General features: G+C 39.4%; 1 protein-coding gene across 1 annotated transcript in view; it reads right to left on the reverse strand.

The window, feature by feature from the left end:
* Positions 1–2,843: 2,843 nt before the first annotated feature.
* Positions 2,844–25,045, reverse strand: part of AHR (aryl hydrocarbon receptor) — a 194,260-nt gene continuing 172,058 nt past the window's right edge. The window contains exons 6-11 of the mRNA XM_077491272.1: positions 23,043–23,173; positions 22,148–22,350; positions 21,538–21,647; positions 19,775–19,916; positions 15,345–16,590; positions 2,844–8,641 (exon numbers count right to left, since the gene is read on the reverse strand). Coding sequence (XP_077347398.1) covers positions 8,483–8,641; positions 15,345–16,590; positions 19,775–19,916; positions 21,538–21,647; positions 22,148–22,350; positions 23,043–23,173 — 1,991 coding nt within the window. The 3' untranslated portion in view covers positions 2,844–8,482. The remainder of the gene's footprint in view (positions 8,642–15,344; positions 16,591–19,774; positions 19,917–21,537; positions 21,648–22,147; positions 22,351–23,042; positions 23,174–25,045) is intronic.

Here is a 25,045-nt window from a genome sequence, read left to right on the forward strand (position 1 = left end):
CTGAATCTATGTGAAAAAGTAATTGCCCCCTAAACCTAATAACTGGTTGTGCCACCCTTGGCAGCAGCAACTGCAATCAATTGTTTGCGATAACTGGCAATGAGTCTTTCACATTGCTGTGGAGGAATTTTGGCCCACTCTTTGCAGAATTGTTTTAATACAGCCACATTGGAGGGTCTTCCAGCATAAACGGCCGGTGTAAGGGCATGATACAGCACCTCAATTGGCTTTAACTAGGCCACTCCAAAATCTAAATTTTGCTTTGTTTGAACCATTTAGAGGTGGACTTGCTGTTCTGTTTTGGATCATTTTCCTGCTACATAACCCAAGTGCAATTGAGCTTGAGGTCACAAACTGAGCTCAGAATTCATGGTTCCATCAATTATGGTAAGTTGTCCAGGTCCTGAAGCTGCAAAGCAGCCCCAGACCATCACGCTACCACCACCGTGTCTGACTGTTAGTATGATGTTCTGGTTATGTAATGCTGTATAAAAAGTTTTATGCCAGATGTAACGGGACGCACACCTTCCAAAAAGTTACATTTTTGTTTCATCAGTCCACAGAATATTTGCCTAAAAGTCTGGGGGATAATCAAGTTTTTTTTTTGGTAAATGTGAGATGAGCCTGTGTGTTTTTTTATCAGCACTTTGGAACTCTCCCATGGATGCCATTTTTCCCAGTCTCTTTCTTATTGTTGAATCATGAACCCTGATCTTACCTGAGGCAAGTGAGGCCTGTAGTTCTTTAGATGTTGTTCTGGGCTCTTTTATGACCTCCTGGATGAGTCCTCGTCATGCTCTTGGAGTAATTTTTGTAGGCTGGCCACTCCTGGTAAGGCTCATCAAAGTTATCCCCATTTGTGGATAATGGCTCTCCCCGTGGTTCACTGGAGTTCCAACGCCTTAGAAATGGCTTTGAAACCCTACCTAGACCGATACATGTACATTACTCGGTTTCTAATCTGTGTTTTTGTTTTTAGATTGTGGCATGATGTTTGGCTTTTTGTGATCTGTTAGCATGCTTCACTTTGTCAGACAGCTTCTATTTATGTTATTTCTTGATTCAACAGGTCTGGCAGTAATTAGGCCTGGGTGCGCCAAGTGAAATTTAACTCAGCCTTCCAAAAAACTGTGCCAATCACAGTTCATGATTCAGCATGGGAGGGGGCAATTACTTTTTCACATAGGGCCAGGCAGGTTTGAACAGCTTCTTTCCCTTAATGAAATCATAATTTAAAAACGACATCTTGGATTTACTCTGGTTATCTTTATGCAATATTAAAATTTGTTTGATGATCTGAATCAATTAAGTGTGAGAAATGTGAAAAAAAAATAAAAAATCAAGGAGGGGGCAAATACTTTTTTCACAGCACTGTATATGCGGTGGGCGGTCTTTACGATGAAGGAAAACAGTACACTTTTCTGAACAATGTCTGGGAGACTGTAGTTGTTGCTGAAAAAAAAGTTGATTGGCAACAGATGAAGAAACTGACAGATGCCATGAACAGAAGGCTTATAACGGTTATTGAAAAGAAGGGTGGCCATATCAGTCACCTTTTTTATTTTTTTAAATGTTCATTTGTAAATTTTGAGTGGTTTACTATCCTAACTTTAACAGAAGAAAAGAAACAAGTGAGATGGGAAAATTTAAGTTTTTCATTTAGTTCTATAATAAAATAGTTGCTCAATAATTGGGCAACCACAGATATTCTCCTAATAAAAAGAAAAAAAAAAAAACCTCACGTTTACACATTCTTAAATATTCAGGTTTGAGGTTTATAAACATTTTGGAATGACCAAGAGCACTGTAGTTGTTCAATAACGAAATAAATCCTCAAAAATGCAACTCGCCTAATAATTGTGCACAAAGTGTATATTGATTTCTCGTTTATGTTTTGTTTATAGTCAGAGATGTGTATTGAATTATTTAGATCATAGGTCCTGATGAAGGTGTTCCTCCTAAACGCGTAGACCAATGGAATTAAACCATATAACTACAATAAAGTTCATCCTCTGTACTTTGTGGTATACACAATGAATTTAATGGATGTTTTATTTATGTGATAGAATATTGATATTTTTACATAAAATCAGTTTGGGTGTGGTTCTCACAGGCATATAAAAAGTTTCTCTGTGGCTCTAATCAATTTGTATGTTTACATGGGATAATGCCTATGGGAACCAAATAAAGTACTTGCATATAGCATCTCGCTTTCAATTTTCAAGTTAGACATCCCTAGCAATCAATGGGAATGATGACAGCAGAGGGAGGGAGAACTCTGCACTAGCTTGTAGGGATGGGGGGTTCAAGGCCTAAATCTTCAAATCTGTGCATAGTGAGGGTACGTCACTACCGGTGCACCTGATCGTTCTGCCTGTGTATACCTCGGTCTGTCCCCATCACTACTGGCCTGCCTGCGCCTATATTCCTCTGGTGCCTGCCTGGTTCCAGCCTGTACCTGTCTGTCACCAGTGCCAGCCTGCTCCTGTTCACTAGTGTTCATTTGGCACTCCTGTGGCCTACTGACGCTCTTCCCATGCTTGAACCAGAGAGTCCATCCAGCCCTGCTGCTAGCAAGACCGACAGGCACTCGTGCCACTCTGTACTTCTGCCTGGTCTATTAGGGGCCCTGAGTCAGAGGTGCACGAGGCCTTCCTCATTGTGTCTTCTACCAGATAGGTGACACTAAAAACAAACGGATTGATCACGGTGCCAGTGATCAATCACCTGAAGGTCACAGCTTAACCCCATCATAATGAAGACAAAAATACTGTATTCTAATATATACGACACGGAAACTACTTTTGTTAATTTCACAGACAGACAACACACAAACAATGCAATCACTTTAACATATACATTTTTATTATTATTTCAAACATTTTGCACCAAACATTGGTGCATCTACAATTCAAATAATCTTTAAAGATAAAAAAAAAATTACAAAGCTGTATTCTTTTTAAAAATTTGTTTTTTTTTTTAAACCTTTGTGAAAGACAGGACTTATGAAAAACAATCAAGAAAACAACATTGTGTTTAGAGAAGTCTTGACCCCACAAAAGGTCTCTGAAACAATACATGAACATATATTTGTGTTTAGGTTTTACATCTTACTTAAAATAAAAAATAAAATAAAAAAAAGAATACAATTCAGCAGGTATAATAACATGTAACAACACGCGGGTTATGCTCCACATCAAAGCAGCCTTCACTGTGATTTTTTTTTTTTTTGCGCAGGACTCAACTTTTTTTTTTTTTTTTTTTTATATAGTTAAATAAGAACATTTTAAAGTGTCTAGGTCACCTACACCCAATGGAGCCAAAAATTAGCTTGATAACAAATCCAAGCCTACTCCAATTTCACTAGGAAAGAATATCAGCCATGTTGTGGTGATGTCATTGGTTCCTATTGATGTTGCAGGCTTCTTTTGATTGGTTACCCTGACATAATGACTTCATTTTAAGAAGTAACAGCTACACTTTAAAATATCTCTTGTGCTAGCAAACTGTGTAATTTGTAAATGGCAAAGGTAAACGCAAACATTGAGTACTATGTACAAGAAAACTGTAGGATGAGGTCATGATTTTGTTGTTTGCTATTTAATATATAAAAATGAACAAAAAAAGTCTTGCATTTGGGCATTTTAGTGTAACAGGCCTAGGACAGAGCTACGTTCATCTTAATGAGGCTCTCATGACAAACAACAACAAACAGTGCTTGAAACACAATTAAACTGAAGCTTGGAAGATTTTGCATACTATATGCAATCAGGAATCCTTCATTCCAAGCAAGCAAGGACTCCAATAAGTGCAATTATAGTGAAGGTTCCATATCTTAAAATTTCCACAATAGATTGCTGCTTTCGAAAAAAATACAAAAAAGAAACAAAAAAAGAAACTCCAAATACATAACACAATGCTTTACTTTCATTCTTTACACTCTAACCAAAAGAAAAAAAAAAGTCAATACTGTTTCATTTTCTACTGTACAAGCAAACCCTAATGCATATACCGTCCTTGGTGACTGGACAAGCTGACATGTTGAAAAACATTGCATAGAGTCATAGAGATATAAAATAAAATTAAAAAGAAATATTAATAAAAACACAAGATAAGGCACAGGTTGTTTTCCTAGTGCTTGGAAAGACGGTCACTATATCAATGTAATATTTGGCTTCCCAGGCTGACAAGGAGAAACAAGCAAGCACAATATTAATATATTACAAAACTTTGCTTTCCTTACTGCAAGTCCTTAAACCTTGCATTGTACAAACAAAGCTAAATGAACACAATCTATACATGAGGGAGGATTTCACTGGGATAAACAGGTTATCATATTAAAGATAAACAATTTGAGTTTTACTCTTGGGGAATACAATGGTCAATGAGATTTTTTTCTCTCTATATGAATGGAGAACAAAGGGGTTACGATTCTGTGCCTCAAGCTTGCCTGTCTGTGGTTAAAACAAACTTATTCATATCTCACAGTCACTGTGGAGAAACACGGGGACGTCTATAAAATTAGTGCAATCTAAAAACAGGACATTATCTGAGTTATTTGTGTTTTTACCCTCTGACATGTAGCGTTTTATATACCCAGATTTTTTTTTTTTAACACCATAATCCTAGTAATCCAAAATGCAGAACTGCAAACTTTCCAAATTTTGTAATTTGTGAAAATATTTTGGGTACCATGGTTAAAATGAAAATGCTAGTTGTTGATGAGCACCTGGCTTCAATGTTTTCTTTTTACTGATCAGCAAAGTAAAGTTGCATACTTGGTGATCAGAAAGCAATATATGGCAGAGAATCCAGCATGGCCGCTAAGGAAGCAGCATTCTCAAAGGCAAGAGCAGCCTATGTATTTCGTGCTTTTCTTTAAGCTTTAGCAAGTTTCATAAATGGCCCCCCAATGTAGTGCCATGAGCACTGTCAAACTATTAAACATACCAAATTATTAACTACCTCTGCACATTTTAGCACCAGGTTAATGGGTAGATTTAAAAACGGCAATCTTTCACACTATAGTTTGAAAAATATTTCTAACAATTTGGTGATTCAGTAATTTATATCAGAGGATGGCTAGAAAAGTGCAAAGGCCCCTCTGGGCCCCTCTTGAGTGGCAAAGCCTCATTGAAGCGCTGCATTATACATTGTGACTTTAAAAAGCTGTTTAATGGATAGCAACGACCCATACTGACATTTACTTCACAGATTTTTTCGACAGCACCGGAGGACAGGAACTCCTAAGAATGGCTGCTCTCCAGAAAAATGGATCGCTGAACCACCAATGATGCCATTTCTTCGCATTTCAAATAATCCACTACTGCATATGCATCATGAACCACACAGCTCTTTTTGTTTCTGGGCTGCTGGAAGCCAGCCTTTCACTTGCTCATGTCCGGCAATGCAGACTTCCCTTTCTCATGGCAAAAGCATTAAAATGTTAAAATATTAGCTAAAAGAGTAATCCGTGTCCACTGCATTTATTACGAGACACATGTTCATAGTTCACTGTATGCAAATGCGTTCAGGAGTTGCTGCATTTAAATACTCCACAGAAGATATAAAAATATGGGTGACACTAAGCCCATAAGCATGCTTCACTTTTCATTCATTGGCAAATTTGTTCAGAACAATTTCCTAGTAACAGGACCTAACTGTGAATAAAACTAGACATCTAGAAAATATTTTTCCTTTAATGACCAGTCACTTGCTTTCCATTCCGATATCAATAAAACTTACAGCTGCAAGCAGACTGTTACCTATGGTCATTTTATCAAATCCAGTTGTCACACCCAAGTAAGGATCAGCATATTGTTTTTACAAGCAAAGCAATTACAGTATGTGAGGCAATTCATAGCAATCGGATGTCAGCTTACATTAGCATGCTTACCAGATCCTCTCCATAGAGCAGAAAACACTCTATACCTGGACTTCACATTAATAATCAGGTGAGCATCCTGTGGGCTTAGTTGATTTTGGGTTGGGCCCCTTTCACACTTAGGTGATTTCGCACCAACAAAAGCACCCGAAAACCTATTCCTATTAAAATCAATGAATGCTTTCACCCTGGAGTGGTGGAAAAACTCCTGCAAGCAACATCTTTGGCGTGCTAAAAAAAAAAAAAAAAAAAAGCACCTCTAAAGCACTCAGTGTTTTCCTGGCAGTTTAGAAGTGCCCTTAGGGGTTTTATTTATTTATTTATTTTAAATGTCAGGTGCATGTAACCAGGAACAGATATATCTTGATATTCTATATCTTATAGAATTGGTTATGTTGGCCAAGAAGATTATGATCTGCTGCTTAGCAATAAACTGGTTTATTCAATTTAGTACTTGCCAAATAAAATCACTGTTTGCAGCAGAGTATCTTTAAGCAGTTCTACGAAAAACGATGGTAAGCAAGCTTTTGTAGGTTGCCAATGAACTGAGCACAGAGTAGAAAAATTATCAACTGGAGAATTCAAAATGACTGGTCTTCATGCGACAGTTTAAAATTATAAAATGCCTTATAACTAAAGTGTAGAGAACAACTTCAGGCAAAAATTTAGACTGGATAGCACATGGCCAGCTTTAGTGATTGTCATAGGTTTAGACAAAATCAGCTGAATATAGACACCAAAGTTAAGGATCACCTTGTACATGAAACAAGTTCACACCTTAAACTACACACTGGTTGATAGAACCCAAATGTCCAGTTAATGTCTACGAATCAAAAATTCTGTAAATCTCAAGCCAATACAAACCACATGTGCTGCAATACTATATACTAATAAGCATGTAGTCTTTAAATGTAAAGGTTGTTCTGACATATTTTAATGGGTACTAACAGGTTTGTGAACATGAAAGGTAGAAGATGGCAAATATAATCATAAATTGTATATTACTGCCACTAATCAATTGTTCTAAACAAACCAATGAGACCAACAGTGATCCAGCCTGAGAATCAAATGCTTGGATCCATCTAGCAACCACTTGAAGAACCTGTCCCTTGGCCAAACCAAAGGATATGCAACCAAACTATTGATTTACTTTGGTCTAAAAAGTAAACCATTAAAAACTAGGAACAAATGATTTAAAAGAGGATTTTAAACTTTAAAAGAGGACATTGCATATGCTCAATGTCTGGGTTCAGACAGCAAAGACTGCTTCTAGATAAGAAATCAGTGAAATAAGCGCAGGTCCTTCAATCTGCAGCATATCCAAAACTTTGCCTTTTCCTGAAGGAGAGATGACCTGGGATTTGATAAGGCAAGCAGCCATTTTAGTGTTCTTGTCTTGGCTGATACTGAAGAGTAACGAGCCACCTCTGTATATTTGACCAATGTCAGATTTTATTCTAAATGAAGCATTACGCGAGGATGAAAACAGCACCGTCAGATTTCTCCACGAATTCGCTCGGGCTCTGGTAGACTTTGATCATGGACTGAATAGCAGCATAAGGCAGGATTGTACGGTTTTAATGCTGGCCAAGTTCTTATGAAAAAATTGGTGTTCTGTCTAACCAAATCCTATTACGGAATTATCTTCATTTTGCAGAATTACTCTGTAAGTGAATATCCTAAAGGGATTATAAAATCAGTTCTGAAGCTCTGTTTTCTATGTGTTACATTTACATTTTCAGTGGCCCAATCAGATGTAAGTACGCTCACTTTTATAAGTGTAGCTCTAAATCCACATCCATGATGTGCAGATGGTCATGTGTGAGGAAAAATATGCACACTGACATGAAAAAATAGAACCTAAGGTTCATCAATAAACCTTATACAGAGAATGGAACTGACATTTTAAGTGCTTCTGTTACACAATTGTTTTCTTTATAGAAGTCATACAATTATAAAGGTAAGCAGAATCTATATAAAACTATATATCATGCCATAGTACTCAAAGGGTTTAAGTGCTCTATTAAGAAACATTTTGATTGTACAGCAGTGGAGAGGTAAATAAAAATTTGCCTTATCTTGTTGCTTATGATGTTATATATTCTAGAACTGGATAGCAAAAATACGATGACTTAAAATTTCACTAAAAATAACATGAATTTTGAATCATGGGAAAAGCAGAGCCATTCTGCTTAATTCCATAATATGCTCTTTCTACTTCCATGTATGGCCTGGCCAGCCCTGTCCAATGTGTAAACCAATGGAGGCCTACAAAGTGCAAATAGCCCAAATAAACGCTTTAGGATGTAATGTGGCTTTTAAAGCATGTTCAGCATTAAGTCTTCTTTTATTGAGGCCAACAAAAGCACACCTTAAGTTTACTATACACGTTACAATCTGACCATACAAACTTAGTACAATCAACTTTAGATATACCAAAACTATGTAATATGAGGACCTACCCAAACTATCCAAACAATGGGTATCCAATCAGGCAGGACCTTGAACTACATAGCTATTGGTAGATCTAAAGGAAGTTGTATAATCAGACTGCAGTGTGTGTGGCGAGTTTTACGGTGCGCACAAAGGTGGTTCTCCTCACATTAATCCACTTGACGGCATGTCTGGAAAAAGTTTGGAGCTTGCAGGAAGATGATGCGATGGTAAATGTGGAGCGGTTTGGGTGCTGTTTACCATTTCAATTGGTGCTGTATAGGTTTCATTCAGGTTACCGCCGACAAAACCATTTTGGAACTGCTAAAATGAACAAAAAAAAAAAAAAAACATGAACATATGTATATATACACAACAAATAATTAAAAGAAAAATGCTTACAAAACACAATCTTTCACTTGGTAAAGAGGACAACACGTACAGTATTTATCAAAGAGCAGTATTGTCTCTAGGACAGGAAGTGTGTTGGGGCTGCATAACACTTCTTCCTACTCTTATCTCTACAATCTGCATGTGCATCCACCCACCGCCAGCTTGTATGTCATTCAGAGGTACAGGATGCTGTGAAGACAACACATGCCTGTATTCGATAGACCATCTGGTTGCCTTGCCTCTTCTCTCAATTACAGACTGCCTCTGGCACATACACCCTGCGCACAGCTTGCATCAGGCTGAACAGTCTATAGCAGTGATGGCGAACCTTGGCGCCCCAGATGTTTTGGAACTACATTTCCCATGATGCTCAGCTACACTGCAGAGTGCAAGAGCATCATGGGAAACGTAGTTACAAAACATCTGGGGTGCCAAGGTTCGCCATCACTGGCCTATAGAATACAGGCACACTTTGCCTGCACAGTGCCCTGTAACTGCAAATGGCCAGCAGGTGTGATGTATTAAGGGACCCACCCTCTATCAGGCAGAAGAGATGCATGGTCACGTGACAGAATTTTTTAGCCTTGTAAAAAAGGTTAAAAAATATCCTTTCTGAAGCTAACCAAATACATTTTTGGTGCCTTCATAGTTATAATTGTATTAAAAAGGGTCTATAACATTGTGTTTTCACAGCTACTTTAAATGAGCTTATTAAAGCTACAAGTAAGCTTATCATGAGTTAAAAGCATTAGCAGGAGAAGTTCTTGGGGTCTGCTGTGCATCGGAAATATCAAATACAGGCTGCAGCCTTTTACTTTCGAATGTAGCTACTCTTTTCAGCCACAGGAATCCACTGACAGTCTGTGAACCGCAATTTTTAAGTCTTGCCACTGATTCTCAATTAGATTTAGATTTGGACTTTGACTGGGCCTATCTAAGCCCTTGTACACACGGTCGGACATTCTGACAACCAAATCCGTTGGATTTTGTACGACGGATTTTGTCCAAAACTGTTGCATACACACGGTCAGACACAGTTGTCGGAAAATCCGATTGTACATAACGTCATGACGTTATTTCGTTACGACGGGACTACGTTCAGGCTAGTAGCCAATAGCTTTGGTCTAGGAATTTTATCTGAGCATGGATGGCACTTTGTCCGTCGGAGTAGGCTACACATGATCGGAGTATGTCCGATCCGAGCATTTTGTTGGAAAATTTTACCGGCAAGTTGGCAAAGTTGGTCCGTTGAATATTCCGACGGAAAAACAGTCTGATGGAGATCACACAGTCGGAATATCCGACAAAACGGTCCGATAGGACACATTCTGTCAGAATCTCCGACCGTGTGTACAAGGGCTAACACATGCATATGATTTGATTGAAACCATTCCATTGTAGCTCGGGCTGTAGGTTTAGGGTCATTGTCCTGCTGAAAGGTGAAATGTGCCCTGTATTTGGCTCCATCCATCTTCCCATCAACTCTGACCAGCTTCCCTGTCCCTGCTGAAGAAAAGCATCCCCACAACATGATGCTGTCACCACCATGTTTCACAGTGTGGGGTTTTGGTGTGTTCAGGGTGATATGCAGTGTTAGTTTTCCGCCACATAGCATTTTTCTTTTAGGACAAAAAGTAAAATTTTGGTCTCATCTGACCAGAGCACCTTCTTCCACATTTGCCACGTCCCCTACATGGCTTCTCGCAAAAGGCAAAGGATATTTCTTATGGCTTTCTTTCAAAAATGGCTCTCTTCTTGCCACTCTTCCATAAAAGCCAGATTCGTGAAGTGCATGACTAATAGTTGTCCTGTGGACAGATTCTCCCCACTGAGCTGTGGCTCTCTGCAGCTCCTTCAGAGTTACCATGGACCTCTTTTCTGTCTCTCCGGTTAATGCTACCCTTACCCGGCCTGTCAGATTAGGTGGACGGCCATGTCCTGGTAGTTTTATAGCCATGCCATACGCTTTCCATTTTCGGATGAGGGATTAAACAGTACTCCGTGAAATGTTCAAAGCTTGGGATATTTTTTTCTAACCTAACCATGCTTTAAACATCTCCACAGCTTTATCCCTGACCTGTCTGGTGTGTTCCTTGGCCTTTATGATGCTGTTTGGTCACTAAGGATCTCTAACAAACATCTGAGGGCTTCACAGAACAGCCGTATTTATACTGAGATTAAATTACACACAGCGGGACTCTATTTACTAATTAGGTGACTTCTGAAGGCAACTGGTTCCACTAGATTTTAGGGGTATCAGAGTAAGGCTTCACGTATACTTCTGCTGGTAAACGGACGTTTAGGAGCAGTTAGGCTTTTTTTTCAGCTGCCCTTGAACTCTCCTCTATGTTATCTTATCAGTAGATTTACACAAGGTCGCTTATAGTCATCAGTTGAGTTTAGAAGCATTTTTTGTAAAGCAAAAAAATGCATTCGGGACGGATGTTCAGAGGCATTTGAAATACCAAATGCCTGTAACAGCTTGTAAATGGTAACTTACAGTTAGCCACATTTTTCGTTTACAGGCGTTTAAAAGAGATACATTTTTACCCATTTAAAAAAAAAAAAACACTCCTAAAAAAGCAAACGTGGCTAAACGCCGCAAAACGGAAGTTATTAAACGTTGGTTACTATTGTTCAGGAGAGGTTTAAAATGCCCTGTGCACATTAAACTTAAAGGGGGCTGAATCCAAATGCATGCCACACATTTCAGATATTTATTTGCAAAAATAATTATTATAATTCAAAAACCATTTATCATTTCCCTTCTACTTCACAATTATTTGCCACTTTGTGTTGGTATATCACATAAAATCCCAATAAAAAATTTTTTTTTAATTTCAAGGGGTATGAATACCTTTTCAAGGCACTGTATATACACTGCCCATTTTGATATAGTTGGGAACCATTTATTTTGTTATCATGTAGGCAGGTACCGTTTTCCCTTTGCACGCCGGGGGGGGTTTAAGCCAATTTTTTCCATTGAGTCTAATCATTTTTCTAATTTGATGTTGGTTATAGAATTTTGTTATGCATTATAATCCATTATTTTAACAGATAAGCTACTCTCTAAAATACTCATGAAGAAGCAGTTGATCCACGAAACATGCTGAGAAAAATTAGATGTATATGTACAAAATTTGACTATTTGCATTGTGGTGTTTGATAACATTGTTTTACTGACATTAGTCCAGTTTTTTGAGCCATCAGTGTGTCTCTTTTTGAGGCATAATAATTGTATATGTACTTAAATATCTTTTGTAATAAAGATATTGTTTTTAAATTGTAATGTCTATGGTTATACCATGTAAGTCCATATTGCCTCCAATCTTCTCCATTACATAGTAACTTGAAGGATGTAGGTACAGTTTATCAGTATACCATTTTTAGCACAAGTTTCCCATGAATTTTGACTTGCCTGTAAATTCCAAATCTTGGAGTACAGTACACTGCACAGGCAGAACATGCATACACCATGGGTTATAGGCACGTGCCTTCAGGTGACTGGACACTGGCAAACTTTTTGAGGACACAGCCCCTGGGCACCATCCCTATAGCCCTACCTTAGTCTGTGAGTCCTCAGTTTTATAGCAAGCATGGAAGAGTAAACCAAGGAATCGAAGGGAGGTGGCCTGTATCCTGTAATCCAAGATATGGAATTTACAGGCAGGTCAAAATTCCTCTAAATTGTACACTATAAGACAGAAGCAGAAAGTTCATACTCCCCATTCATTGCTTGGGGACATCCTATGAAGGGTTGGCAAATAGAACTGTACCAACAGGCTCAAAAAGGGTAAGACAACCCAACCGCAGAGCCGCTGAAAGAACTTGGCAGCCAAAAGCTGCATCAGCAGAAGACTGGACATCTATCTGGTAAAACTTTGAAAAAGTGTGAAGAGAAGACCAGGTGGCAGCCTTACACAACAGAAGCTTGGTACTGAAATGCCAAGGACACGCTCACTGATCTGATGAAGTGTAAAAGAGAAGGGGGGGATTTTGCTTTGGGAATGTAGGCTCTTGCATTTAGGTTTCATATCCATCTTGCAATGGTGAACTTTGAAGCAGTGTTAAGGTCCAGAGAACAAGATACACCGGGAATCTGTCTGAATGGAGCAGTAGTAAATATCCTAACTGACTATGTCCAGGCAATGTAGAAAGATTTCCTTTGGATACTTAGGAGCAGGGTGTAAGGATGGGAGGACAATGTCCTCATTGAGGCGGAATGCTGAGACCACCTTCAGGAAAATGGATGGTCTTGGTTTTTTTTTTTTTACTGGAAAATGGTGGCCAGTTCAGAAATACATCTGGCAGATGTGATAGTGACCAAAAAGGATACTTTACAAGAGATAACCTCTAGGGAGATATCCCTGATGGCTTTAATGGGTGGTTTCTGCATGGTAGAGAGACCCAAGCTGAGAGCCCAAGGGTGCTGCAAGTGGGGCACAATATGAGACACACCTTAAATAAAGGTTCTTGCAAGGGAAAGTGAAGCCAGAGGCCTTTGAAAAGGGATAGATAAGACACAGACCTGAACTGTAGGAGTAGTTACGGCCAACTGTGAAAAGGCCAGGATGCAAGATACAGAGTAATCTCTAGGAATGGGGTGCTTGTTTTTAACACCAGACTAAAAAGGATTCCCAGGTGCAAAATGTATCCTTCTCGAATGGGCTTTTCTTGCTTTTAGCAAGGTAGGAATGACACACTCAAACGCCTCTTAAAATCCATTTTGTACCCTGCCCTTGGACCATCTTTGGTTGATTTGACAGAATTAAATCGGTGTAGAGATATGAGGAAAAGTGACATAGGTGCAGAGAATTCTGCTTTAGTCAAATAAGTCGCAGGTTGCGTGACTGAAATAGAGCTAGAATTGGATGCTGAGACCAGTGTTAGAGCCTGTTCTTGTTCCAGTGCAAGGGACAAATCCTCACTCTGAGGCTGAATGTTGTGCGGACCTTTGGCAAAGTGAACATTCAGCTGCAATTTTGTATTGGCTTCCTTTCACCTGGTGCCCGCCCTAGCTACAAGTGAGGGCACTCCCATGTAGAAAATTCAAGGAATAGGGTAAAGTATAGGGTAAATACTTAAAGAGGGATTCCACCAAAAAAAAAAATATTAAAAGCCAGCAGCTATAAATACTACAGCTGCTGACTTTTAATAAATGGACACTCACCTGTCCCGGGTTCCAGCGATGCCGGCAGCCGAGGCCGATCGATCGCTTGGCTCTCGGCTGCTGCCGCCACCATTCTAGGTGAGGGAATCAGGAAGTGAAGCGAATCGTCTTCACTTCCCAGTTCCCTACTGCGCATGCGCGAGTCGCGTCGCGCAATAGGAAATCTCCGCGCTGTCACTGGGACCCGTGTGTGTCCCAGCAGACAGCGCGGCAGGGCAGGAAATGGCGTAGACTCCCACGGGAGTCTATGCCCGGAAGTGGGTGTAAATACCTGTCTTTGACAGGTATCTCCACCCCCCTCCCCCCTGAAAGGTGTCAATTGTGACACTGGAGGGGGGGAGGGATCCGATCAGCGGAGGTTCCACTTTAGGGTGGAATCCCGCTTTAAATCCATAAGGAATACGAAGTAACCCAGGAGTAGCCCATCCTGTAACGAGTCCATGTGGTGAAAGGGTGGAAGGAAGCACCTAAGTCCCTAACAAGGGCTCAAGGTGAAAGTGTAATTAAAGTATGTGACCAGTAGTGTAATGTAACATCTGGTCATCCTTCATAGACTAAGCTCCAAGTGGCTGACTTTTAGCATCAAGCTTGAAAAGTTTACACTGTGTGGTGAATACAACTAAAACATAGCCCAGTTTAAGACAAGGTGATTCTGTCTTACTTGTCCACGATTCTGGACTGTAAACAAAGTCTAAGCTTTGTTTGTTATTGTAGGCATGCCCCCAAAATGCTCTTCAGGGACTGGATCCCATTGAATAGTATCAAGTGCCAAGGTGAGCGCCTATGCAGGATCCAGTGCCTAAAGCAACATTGCAAGTTGGCCCCACAGTGTGGAGTTCCAGGTACTGCTCCCAAGGCTTTACCGAGGTTGCCCCAATCCACTGCCTCTTTGCTGGCATTGGAAGACAGTAGCTGCTCGATTGAAGATTTAGAATACAAAATAGTAAAGAAAAATAATAAACTAGTTAAGTCAAGAGTGGTCTTCTTTGTGAAAAAGAAACAGTCCATCACCCTCAGACACTAGCGCAAAACTAAGAACTTATGGAGTTGGGTAAGGTTATAGAAGAAGCATCCAGGAGGTGTGTTCTCTAAAGCTTTGCTAGTGCCCAATCACCTTTAACTCACGATGTATGAGTATTTGTCCTGTGTCTTGAACTGTACAATTAAGATAATGAAATGCAGGCTGCATGATCCCGATTAGGATTCATAGTGTGTTTTCCAAACTGAACAGCTGAGGACACAAAGGATAATATAATTTACACACTACACTGACTCCACTGATTAATGAATTTGTGCAGAGATGTCCAGTAAAAGCCAAAAGAAAACCCACTCATCTTGAAACAAATACACGATTATGTTAATTCAAGATATTGGTCTATTTTTATGCATAGCTGTTCCACAATTAAATACAATAAATCTGTAAGAAATAAGTACGTTTATATATATCTAGACATGTATACTTACTTTATTTATTAACTGCTGCTGTGCTGGCAGGACGGCATTATATTGCATCTGATTCATACGAGATGGCTGGGGTTCCTGGAGGCACTGATACATGGATACAGCACCAGAGTAACAAGGCTGGGCATTCATTATTACTGTCCGTGCATTTACACCACAGTCTTGCATTTCAGGAGCCTGTGATAAACATTCCATAAGACCATCCAAGTTTGTGGGCGCAGAATACACTGGCTGTTCCACATTTCCAAGATCAAAGTCCATCTGTGTAACGCTCGATGGCAGTGGCACTGAGGGTATTGTCTCCTGATAAGGCATATATTCTTGTTTGCAAGCAAATGGAGTACTCGTGTGTTCAGATTTATAATAGTCTGGGGCTACACTGTTGAGGCTAGGAACATATTGCTCAGCTGGTTGACCCCGATACGTTAAAGGGACACCACTTATAGAATTCCAATTCGTAAGAACACCATTGACTTGCATGTGTTTCATTTTTTGACACAGCTGCTGTGGGATCATACGGTTGGGCTGTTGTGAACACATTTGTGCTGTGTTTAAGCCGCTTTGTACTACATTGGAGTCCTGTATGCAAGGTATTTGCTGAACAGAGTTCATAAACATGCAATCCGATTTCCCGTTTAGAGAATCCTGAACATAATTTAAAATTTCATCCGCCACATCGATTTCCCCAATATCTGGATAATCAAATTCATTTCTGAAAAACTCTTCATCTTGCTGTATCATCTCAAGGTCCTCAAAATCAATCCCCAGGCTTCTCATAATATTGTAAAGCTCATTGTTTTTGCCCTCAGAGAAGCCTTCTGCACGGTCTGACAACAACATTGTGCCCTTTGCCTGGAAAAAGGCCGCCTCCCCTTGCTTTATATTGTTGTTTGTAGCAGGTAGCCGATTGTCCTGACAAGCACTGGGAAAGCTGTTGCTCAGTTCATTTCTGCCATCTTTGAAGACGTTCTCAAAAGAGAAGGTGTTTGGAGCTGGAGGACAAATGTACAGAGGCTCATCCTGTTGTCTCAGCATTGCCCCCAGAAGGGAGGAAGGATTCACAGGTGCCTCGTTTGCTGTTGCTTTGGCAGAGGAGCTTTTACTTGAAGAACTTTTAGGTTTATTTTGCGAGGGGCCCATTAGGCCTGGAAAGGGAAATGAGGACTCATACAACACTGCCTCACCAGTCGCAAAAATGAAAGGCAGCTGTGTGCTTCGCTTTCTTAAGTGCTCTGCTCCTTCTTCCTCTCTGAAAACAAAAACAAACAAAAGGCACACTGAGGATATAAAATTCATTTTAACAAAAGTTCTTTTAGCAAATCTTTGGTTACAAGTTGTGTATGGAATACTCTCAGACTTGGATGTATGCTCAAAGTTGAAATATATAAAACGCATTCATTATGGGTTACTGCTGCAGCCATGGTGAATGATGTACCTCAGGTGCTTATATAAATGCAAACTGACTTGAAAAGAGCAGAATACCAGATAGCTGTACAAACTTTGTTTTGTATAAATGAAAATGTGGTTACCACAGTGGTTTCTTCTTGCAAAAGTTGTGAAAGAAACTTATCACTACTTTGTGTAGCTCTTAATGCAAACAATATTCAGTTCTAAAAATGCTGCCATAGTTTACACTGCTTCCAACCTCCTGACATGCAGAAGTTTGCCAAAAGTTTCTGATGGGAAATGGCTGATGGGAATCTTACACTGTAAAAATCAATCCCGCCATGTACAGATTTGGGGAGGGGAGTGAAGGTGACCCCCTGACATGCCACATTTGGCATGTCATTTTTTTGAGGGGGTGGAGCAGATACCTTCTTTTTAGAGGCGTCCAGCTCCCACTTCCTCCTGGGGTTCTACGGCACCGGAAGTTCACCTCTCTCCCCTCCCACCGTGCAATCTTCTGGGACACGTCACAGGTCCCAGAAGATTGCCCAGCCAATCACAGCGTGCAGAAGAGCTGAAAGAACATTTAGAAGAAATCCCACCGAGGAAAACCACTCAAACTAGTCCCAGAAGATTGCCCAGCCAATCACAGCGTGCAGCGCGGCTAACACGCATGTGCAGTGTCAGAATTCCGGTGCTGGGGAGAGGAGCGTGGCTTCATACGCCCGCATGGCTGGACCGTGGGACAGGTGAGTGTGATCATTAAAAGTAAGCGGGCTACACTTTTTGTAGCTGCTGACTTTTATATGGGTGGAACTCCGCTTTAAGTTACACTCACTGCTTATACGAGAGGTTACCAGCCCTGTTAACATATCCAAAAGTCTTTGCTGAAATGTCCAACACGCAAAAAAAAGGGGGAATAACACAGCGCTAAGCCTAAAAAAAGGGTGGTATACACAAAAAAGAAAAATGTATTTCTATAGCAGCTAACACTCAAACAAAGTAATACAGATACAAGTAGAAATGTCCAACCCCCCTAGAGAATCTTTTACACAATATATGTCATGGGTTAGGCATTTAACATTTAAAGAAAAACTGCCATTCTAAAACTATCCAAATTATTTTCTACACAATTCTTACATTATCTGCTTTTAATAATAAATGTAAGTGTTCGCATATCGCAGTCCGATCTGCAAACTCGGACAGGAATCAGATCGCATGGTGTGAACACCCAAGCGATCCGATTCTGCTGTGGACCAAAAAAAGGTTCCTGTGCGAGTTTGGGCCGTGTGCGATGCGAATTCAGCCATACTATCTGTATGGCTGAACTCGCATCGCACAGAGATCGGATGTGATTAGCACTGCAGTGCGGTGCGAATCACATCCGATTCTCATCACCGCAGCAGTGTGAACCCAGCCTTAGGCTGGATTCACACCTATGCATTTTTTGTGCTTTTTGCAGATTTGCACAACAGAACGTGTTCCATAGGAAACCATGTTAAATGGACTGTAGTGCAAATCTGCAAAATGCAAAAAGCACTAAAACTGCATAGGTGTGAATCCAGCCTTAAACTGTACCCAAATATGGAACAGAGGTGTAAAGTCCTTACTTCTAACAATGTAGCAGGCACTTCCACAGTTAGGATCTTACATAGATCACCCCCAAATCATTGAGTGCTCTGGCGCACAATATTTCACTAGCAACTGCCAAGAATTCAAGTATAGCTTTCTGAAGATATTTAGCCTGCATCAGTAACACTTTAATCTAACCACACACACAACCTGACACTGAGGCCTCATGCACACTGGACATTTTTTTACAGCAGCTGTTTTTGGCTACAGATGTTTTTTTCTACAGTCAAACTCCCCACCATGTTATCCTATGTGTCCATGCATTTTTTGGCTTTAAAAACCCCCAAAACTAGTGGGTTCTGAGAGGAGCTTTTCATCTGTTTCCAGCTGTAAAAACACTCCAACATCAACAAAAATGCTGATAAACGCTCACCAGAGTTAAATGTTTTTGATCCATTGGCATTTTTTTTATAAACGCTAAAAAAGGCTAAAGTGGAAAAACACTAAAAAACACAATTGCAAAAACGTTAAAAGACGTTGAAAAACTCACTGCAAAGCTTGAGGCCTTACCGTAAAAATATTACCAATTGAAAAATAGCTTGGGGATAATAACGGTCTGAAGTATTTGTTACCGTACAAGGATACCAAGTTGCAAAATGCTATCGTTTAGCAACTCTGTCCTTTTCATTACTGAGAAGAGAATAGTCTTGGTATAATTGTAGCTTGTAAACTCTGGCTACACTTTAAATAAAAGCAATGGCAATGTCATGTCATGATGATATGAAGAAGCACTGGTAGATCTGGCACTCCCTCTTATTCCGAATGAGACATATCCCCATATGTTGTCAGACTAATTCAGTAAGTGCAAAGAGCAATAATAATGTGCAAAACTAAGTGCTCGTTCACACCACTAAAATGTCCTGCAGATCCATTCCAAATGAGTTTCTGCATGTACGTTTGCATTTTCGAATGTATTCCAGATGCCTTTTTCCTGTTTTTTTTTTCCCCACTGTACTGGAGTTTGGTGCATTTTTTATGCTTTTTACCACATTCCAATACAGTTCTGTGCAGGAAAAAAGCAGCACGTTGTACTTTTTTTCTGGAACTGAAACACACTGCCCTGGTGTAAACTAAGTCATTGGAACCCATATATAACCTACTTAACATGAGTTTTTGATGCAGAAAAAAAGCACTGCATTTGGTGTGAATGGGCCCCAAGATATCGTTTTACTGTAGTCAGCTGTATGAAGGGTACCTTCCGGTTGTTTGCTGCACACAAGGTTTGCTGCAGCACACTTTTCTGGTTGGCGTTTACTGAATGATATGACCATTGACATGAGCTGGGCATGACTTATTAGTCTGGGAATAACATCTAACAAGAACGTTCTATTATTAGCCTGCAGAGCTACAGAAATCCAACATGACATGAAATGCTGGTGACAACCCCAGCCAATATCTCAAAAACAAGAACTCACGTAAGAGGTCTTTGTGTTGCAATGATGTAATCTGGTCGCCCATTTTTATAAACGAGACGTGCATTTGCTTGTACCCAGATCCATATATTATTTTTTCCGAGAAGTCTGAACACAGTCATACCACTCTCTCCAGTCTTGATCACTGCAATTAAGGAAGTGAGTTGCATTGGTAATCATGGTAAAAAAAGAAGTCTGTATTAGGAAACACATTTCTAGCAGCTACAGTGAAAGTAACAGTACAATTCATATTCATGAAAACAGGAAAACAGGGAAACCTATTCACCTTCCACTGACTAATCTTGTCTGTTTTTTCAGAACACCAAATATTATTTATGTATTATCTTTGGGAACACACTCTACATCTCCTCCCTGATAAAGTTCTTAGCTGTCATAATATCAACACCCATTATTAAATTTATCTTGCGTTGACACATTCACATGTGACCTCAAAACTGCAGTTTGGTCTTTCATATAACTAGCAAAATTGTACAATTTGTGCAAAGCTTATACTTTCAATACTAAGAGGCAATAAAGCCTCCACTAGATCTTTAGAATGGTACACAAAAACAATAAATTATGATTTGATTTAAAGCCCCAACACTCAGTGTTTAATGTGTGTGTGCCTGATTGTTGAATCATTTACTAGGAACTTCAGTATTATAGAAATTCCAAGTCTAAGATTCCATGAAATTGTGGTACACAGTGAGGGCAAACTAAAAAGCGATCCACAAAAAAGCACTTGGTCCCAACCATGAAGAATGCTGAGAAGGGGGTATTTATTGCTTGTGGCTCCAACGATCACTGTAGGTGGCAAAACTCAGGATTTATAAGCTGGAACACTTTTTTGGTGCATATGCAGATTCATGATCACCTGGTGAGAGGAGTTAATAAAAAGAAATGCTTACTGGGAAATTTAGGGAGAGTATACCCATTATGTGAACACTGGATAGTGATGCTAGAAAAATCAAAGAGGCTTTACAAATAAATTTGGCTTCTGGTAGGCATCCTAGGCAGTGGTAAGGAGAAATCGCAGAAACAGTTAAAATATTAAAGCAGAACTCCTTTCCCTCTCCTGTATTAAAAACTATTGCCAAGTTCTACTCTCCACCCTTCATTGCGGTCTCTGGCTACCTCCTTCGTCAAGTGTCACCAGTACTTCTCATGTAGAAGAACAGTCATGTAATTCTCCTTTTCTCCTGTGAGCCCAGGGTGGAGGGGAGTGGGGAGGGGGTGTTCATCATTATACAACATTATGCAGGCTGGGCTTACAATACTTCATGGCTGAGCAACACCTACAAGATTTTAATTTTTTCAAGTTTGAGAGGTCCTTCAGGGAATGTGACATTGGCAAATAAAGGGATACTAAATTCAATATTTAAAAAAAAACAAAAAAAAAAATTGTCATACTTACCTGCTCTGTTCAATGATTTTGCACAGAGCAGCCCCGATCCTCCTCTTCTTGGGTCCCTGCCAGCGATCCTGGCCCCTCCCCCCTGCTGCCTGCCCCCATAGCAAGCGACTTACTATTGGGCAGTTGTACATGCATCATGCAATATAATGAGTAAACAATTAGCAAATCTGAATCTTCAAAGTCAAATTAAAACAAAAATTGCTCTATATAACAAAAATGATTGTTCTAACATCTAATCATGGCTGCACGAAAACAGACTCTTTGTGTGAGTAGCAATAGCCCATTTAATGCTATGATTGCAGCCATTTCATCCAAGCACAACAAAAATTACAGTTTATTTTCTGTGTCTTACTTCGGACATGATTCTCTGCACAATACAGCATATCTGCAGCATGAATAAACTGATATCCAGTTCCTCTAACGCAGAGCTCTGATTCTGTGTATCCCAGCACCACACTTCCTCTGTGGAGAAAATTGATAGGGTTAATACTATCTGATCCATATAGGAAAGACTGAAACAAAAGCAAAAGGAGATTGTAGGATGCAAATATATCTCTATATAAAGATGTATATCTATACACATACACACATACATGCACACACACATCCTGTAAAAGATGGTGTAAATAAAACAAACCTAACCACCTATAAAATGTGTGGTCAAAATGTACCCATACCCATCAAATGATGTGTTTCATTTAGTAATAGTCTCAAATGTAATTAGAGGTCTGCACACTTCTGAGCGTATCTGCCCCCAGCCACCCACCAAGAGATAATAACAGGATGGATGAGGTAAGTTGGTGCATTGTGGTTTACTTCTATACAACCTAGTATATCACCAGTCAGTGTTACCCAAGAATAAGGTTCTAAAGGTCCTGCCACACACAAAACAAGGCCCCACAGGGGCCACATTCACTGGACATTAGTTTAGAGATTTAAAGAAACTCCTCTTCATATCTTACTTTGCATCACACCCTATTGGGGTGAAGTCTAGTCTGTGCTTTGTTCTGAAGATAAAGTTTTTGGTTCGGATCTCCAATATGGAAGGTGATTGCAGTGGTGTAGCCAGGGTAAAGAGTGCAAGCTGAGGGGGTACTAGTGCTCCGTCTTTCCCTTTCTTGTTTTGTCCATGGAGATACTTCAGACGTCCTTGGAAATTCATAGCCTGGAGCACAACATATGAGAATATACTCACTATTACGAGAAACATTGAGAGGCTCATGAACAGTAATTCTATTTTACCCATTTCCTGTGAATTGTCTGGCAATTAAAGGAAAACCAAAAAGAGGTCATAGAAATTGATATGAAAAGCACATTCACAGATTCTGCATACTGTGTACTAAATGAACAGTCTGACAGAAAAAAAAAAAAAAAAAGGGGGCTTTATCTTATTATTTTGTATCAACATTATAAAAGATGCAGTTAAAGCTATGAGGACAGGTCATAAGAACATCTCCACATAAAAGAGTAATGTGGAGGCTCACAATTCTAGGGAGAAAAGCTGAAGTCACAGTGCAATACGTCATCAGGCTGCAACCTAGACGGCGCCCAAAGTTGGTGTCAAGTAAAGTATGGAAAACAATATAGATTACTGATCATGAACCATCTGTAGTTTAAAATGAACAATTAAAAAAAACCTATTTATATATTTTTGTTATTAAAAAAAAGTTACACCATATGTTATAATCTACTTCATTCATGTATTGTACTATCCATATTTTGTTAATAGTCCACATTGTACTATATTCTGAAACATCATCTATTACATTATATTTGTATGTTCCAACTGTCAAATAAAACTTTTGTAAACAAAAAAAAAAAAAGTTATTCAATGATCTGTTTGGAAAGATCACATACCAAAAATCCAGAGGAATTATCTAAAAGACATCTTAGCCTGCAGACAAAGTTCCTTTCCATGAAGGATGAATTCTCAGGTGGAAGCTGGTCAGGATTATACAAGTTTGTCATCATGGTGAACCCATTGTCACCTGGGCAGAGAAAAAACAAATTATTTTTATTATTCTACGGGTAAAGTTGTAATAGTAAGGACATGGTTTTCTAGAAATATACATAGATTTATTTAAAAAATAAAAACTGTACAGGGTAAATGATCACTTCTTCCAACAAGAACATTTAGAACTTTCTAAGGGCATACCTGGTCACACATTCAAAAAAAAACCTACTACTACTTTTCACAGTTTCTAATGTTGGGGGGGGGGGGGGGGGCGGGGTGTTCTGATGTGTAAATGAAAAGAATTAGAAAATCTAAAAACACCAGAATAATTTGTCTGTGGCTATTCTGAAGAAATTGAAGAAAGATTTCTTAATAATGGAAGCCATGATGTGGCTGCATACTGTTCATCCTTCAAAAGCAATGACAAACTGAGGAGGAGAAGGAGTCAAGCTCCTCATTTGACTCCTTAGACAAGTAAATGACCAAACCATTATAATTTTAACATGGACAACATATTTTACAGGAAACCTGTGCTTAGCTTAACTGATTCTTGGCTAAGGCCTCTTGAACACTGCTGCTTGAAAGCTCAGTACAGCTTTTTTTTTTCTACTGAGCTAAAATACAGCTTATTAATTGTAATGTGCCTATGCACGCAGATGCGCAAACAAGCACCGCCCGTTCAGTACAGAAAAAAAAAAAAATCTGCATTTTTGTTCACAGCAGTTTACATCTCGTGAGCGGAAGTGTGCACAAATGTCAATTTGCATATTGTACAGAATAAATTTAAGTGAACGTGCAAACGCATATACGCGAAAATGCCTGAAAATATGCACAAATACTTTAAAAAATAAAAAATAAACGCCTGAAAAAGTAGATGCTCAAACAGGAGTATCATGTGCAAGAGGCCTAAAAGGTGGCTCTGGCACACGACACAGTTCCAGTGTGTAAAATGGAACCTCAATAGATTCATACAAGTCTACCAATTGTTAAGGGAAACAGCTATTGGCACTTTTTTCGCAGAATACATCTACACAGTTTGCATGTGCAATGAGTTTTGGGTATTTTGTTCCAACATACAGCCAAGCAAACCTAAGCAAAACGCTTTGCGATTTTTATATTTTTTTAAAAACTAAATATGCTCAAACAAACCCACCAAACAATTAAGAATTATTTAGTTACCATAAACAAGCACTACTCAGTAAAAATATTTATCTAGTTTATCGTACACTACATTCCAGACAAATACGGCTTAAAGTAACATTATCATCTGCAGTCTGATCAATGCCAAGCAGAAGTCCGATACTCTCCAACTCCAAAAAATTAAAGTAGTAATTTTTGACTTGCCTTGAACAGTATTCACAGACCATGGAATATATGCTGCTACCTTAAGTTTATTGGACACTGGCAAAAACAATTACTAGGGCCACCCCTAAAACATACTCAAATTAACACCACCAATCCCACAAGACTTTTGATGTTTTTAGCAAGTAACATGGAGTGATCAAGACAATTGAAATTCTTTTAAGAAATTTGCAAGCAAAGTAAAATTCCTAATATTTTAATTGCATATAACAGGACACAGGACTCGTATTCATAGATCATGGGATAAAGCAAAACAATAAACTGAGGGGTGGATAACAACATAGCAAACAGGACTACCAACAATAAAATTAAGGGTTATAGAACACAAACAAAACACATCTGAAGCATCTGGCAGATGAAGCTAGAATCACCCGAGTCCTGAACATCCACTTGGTAGAACTTGTAGAATGTATGAACATTCTTCCAGGTGGAAGCCTTCCAAATCTGGGAAGTGGATACCTAAAGTGGTTGTAAACCCCAGTCATGAAATCTGACCACATATCTGTAGTGTTTACTTGTCTCTCTCCAAAGTTCTAAGTTCCGT

The sequence above is a fragment of the Lithobates pipiens genome, unplaced genomic scaffold (genome assembly GCF_037356315.1).
Source record: "Lithobates pipiens isolate NorthernLeopardFrog02 unplaced genomic scaffold, aLitPip1_a1.2 Scaffold_19, whole genome shotgun sequence".
In the NCBI taxonomy this organism is placed as follows: Eukaryota; Metazoa; Chordata; class Amphibia; order Anura; family Ranidae; genus Lithobates; species Lithobates pipiens.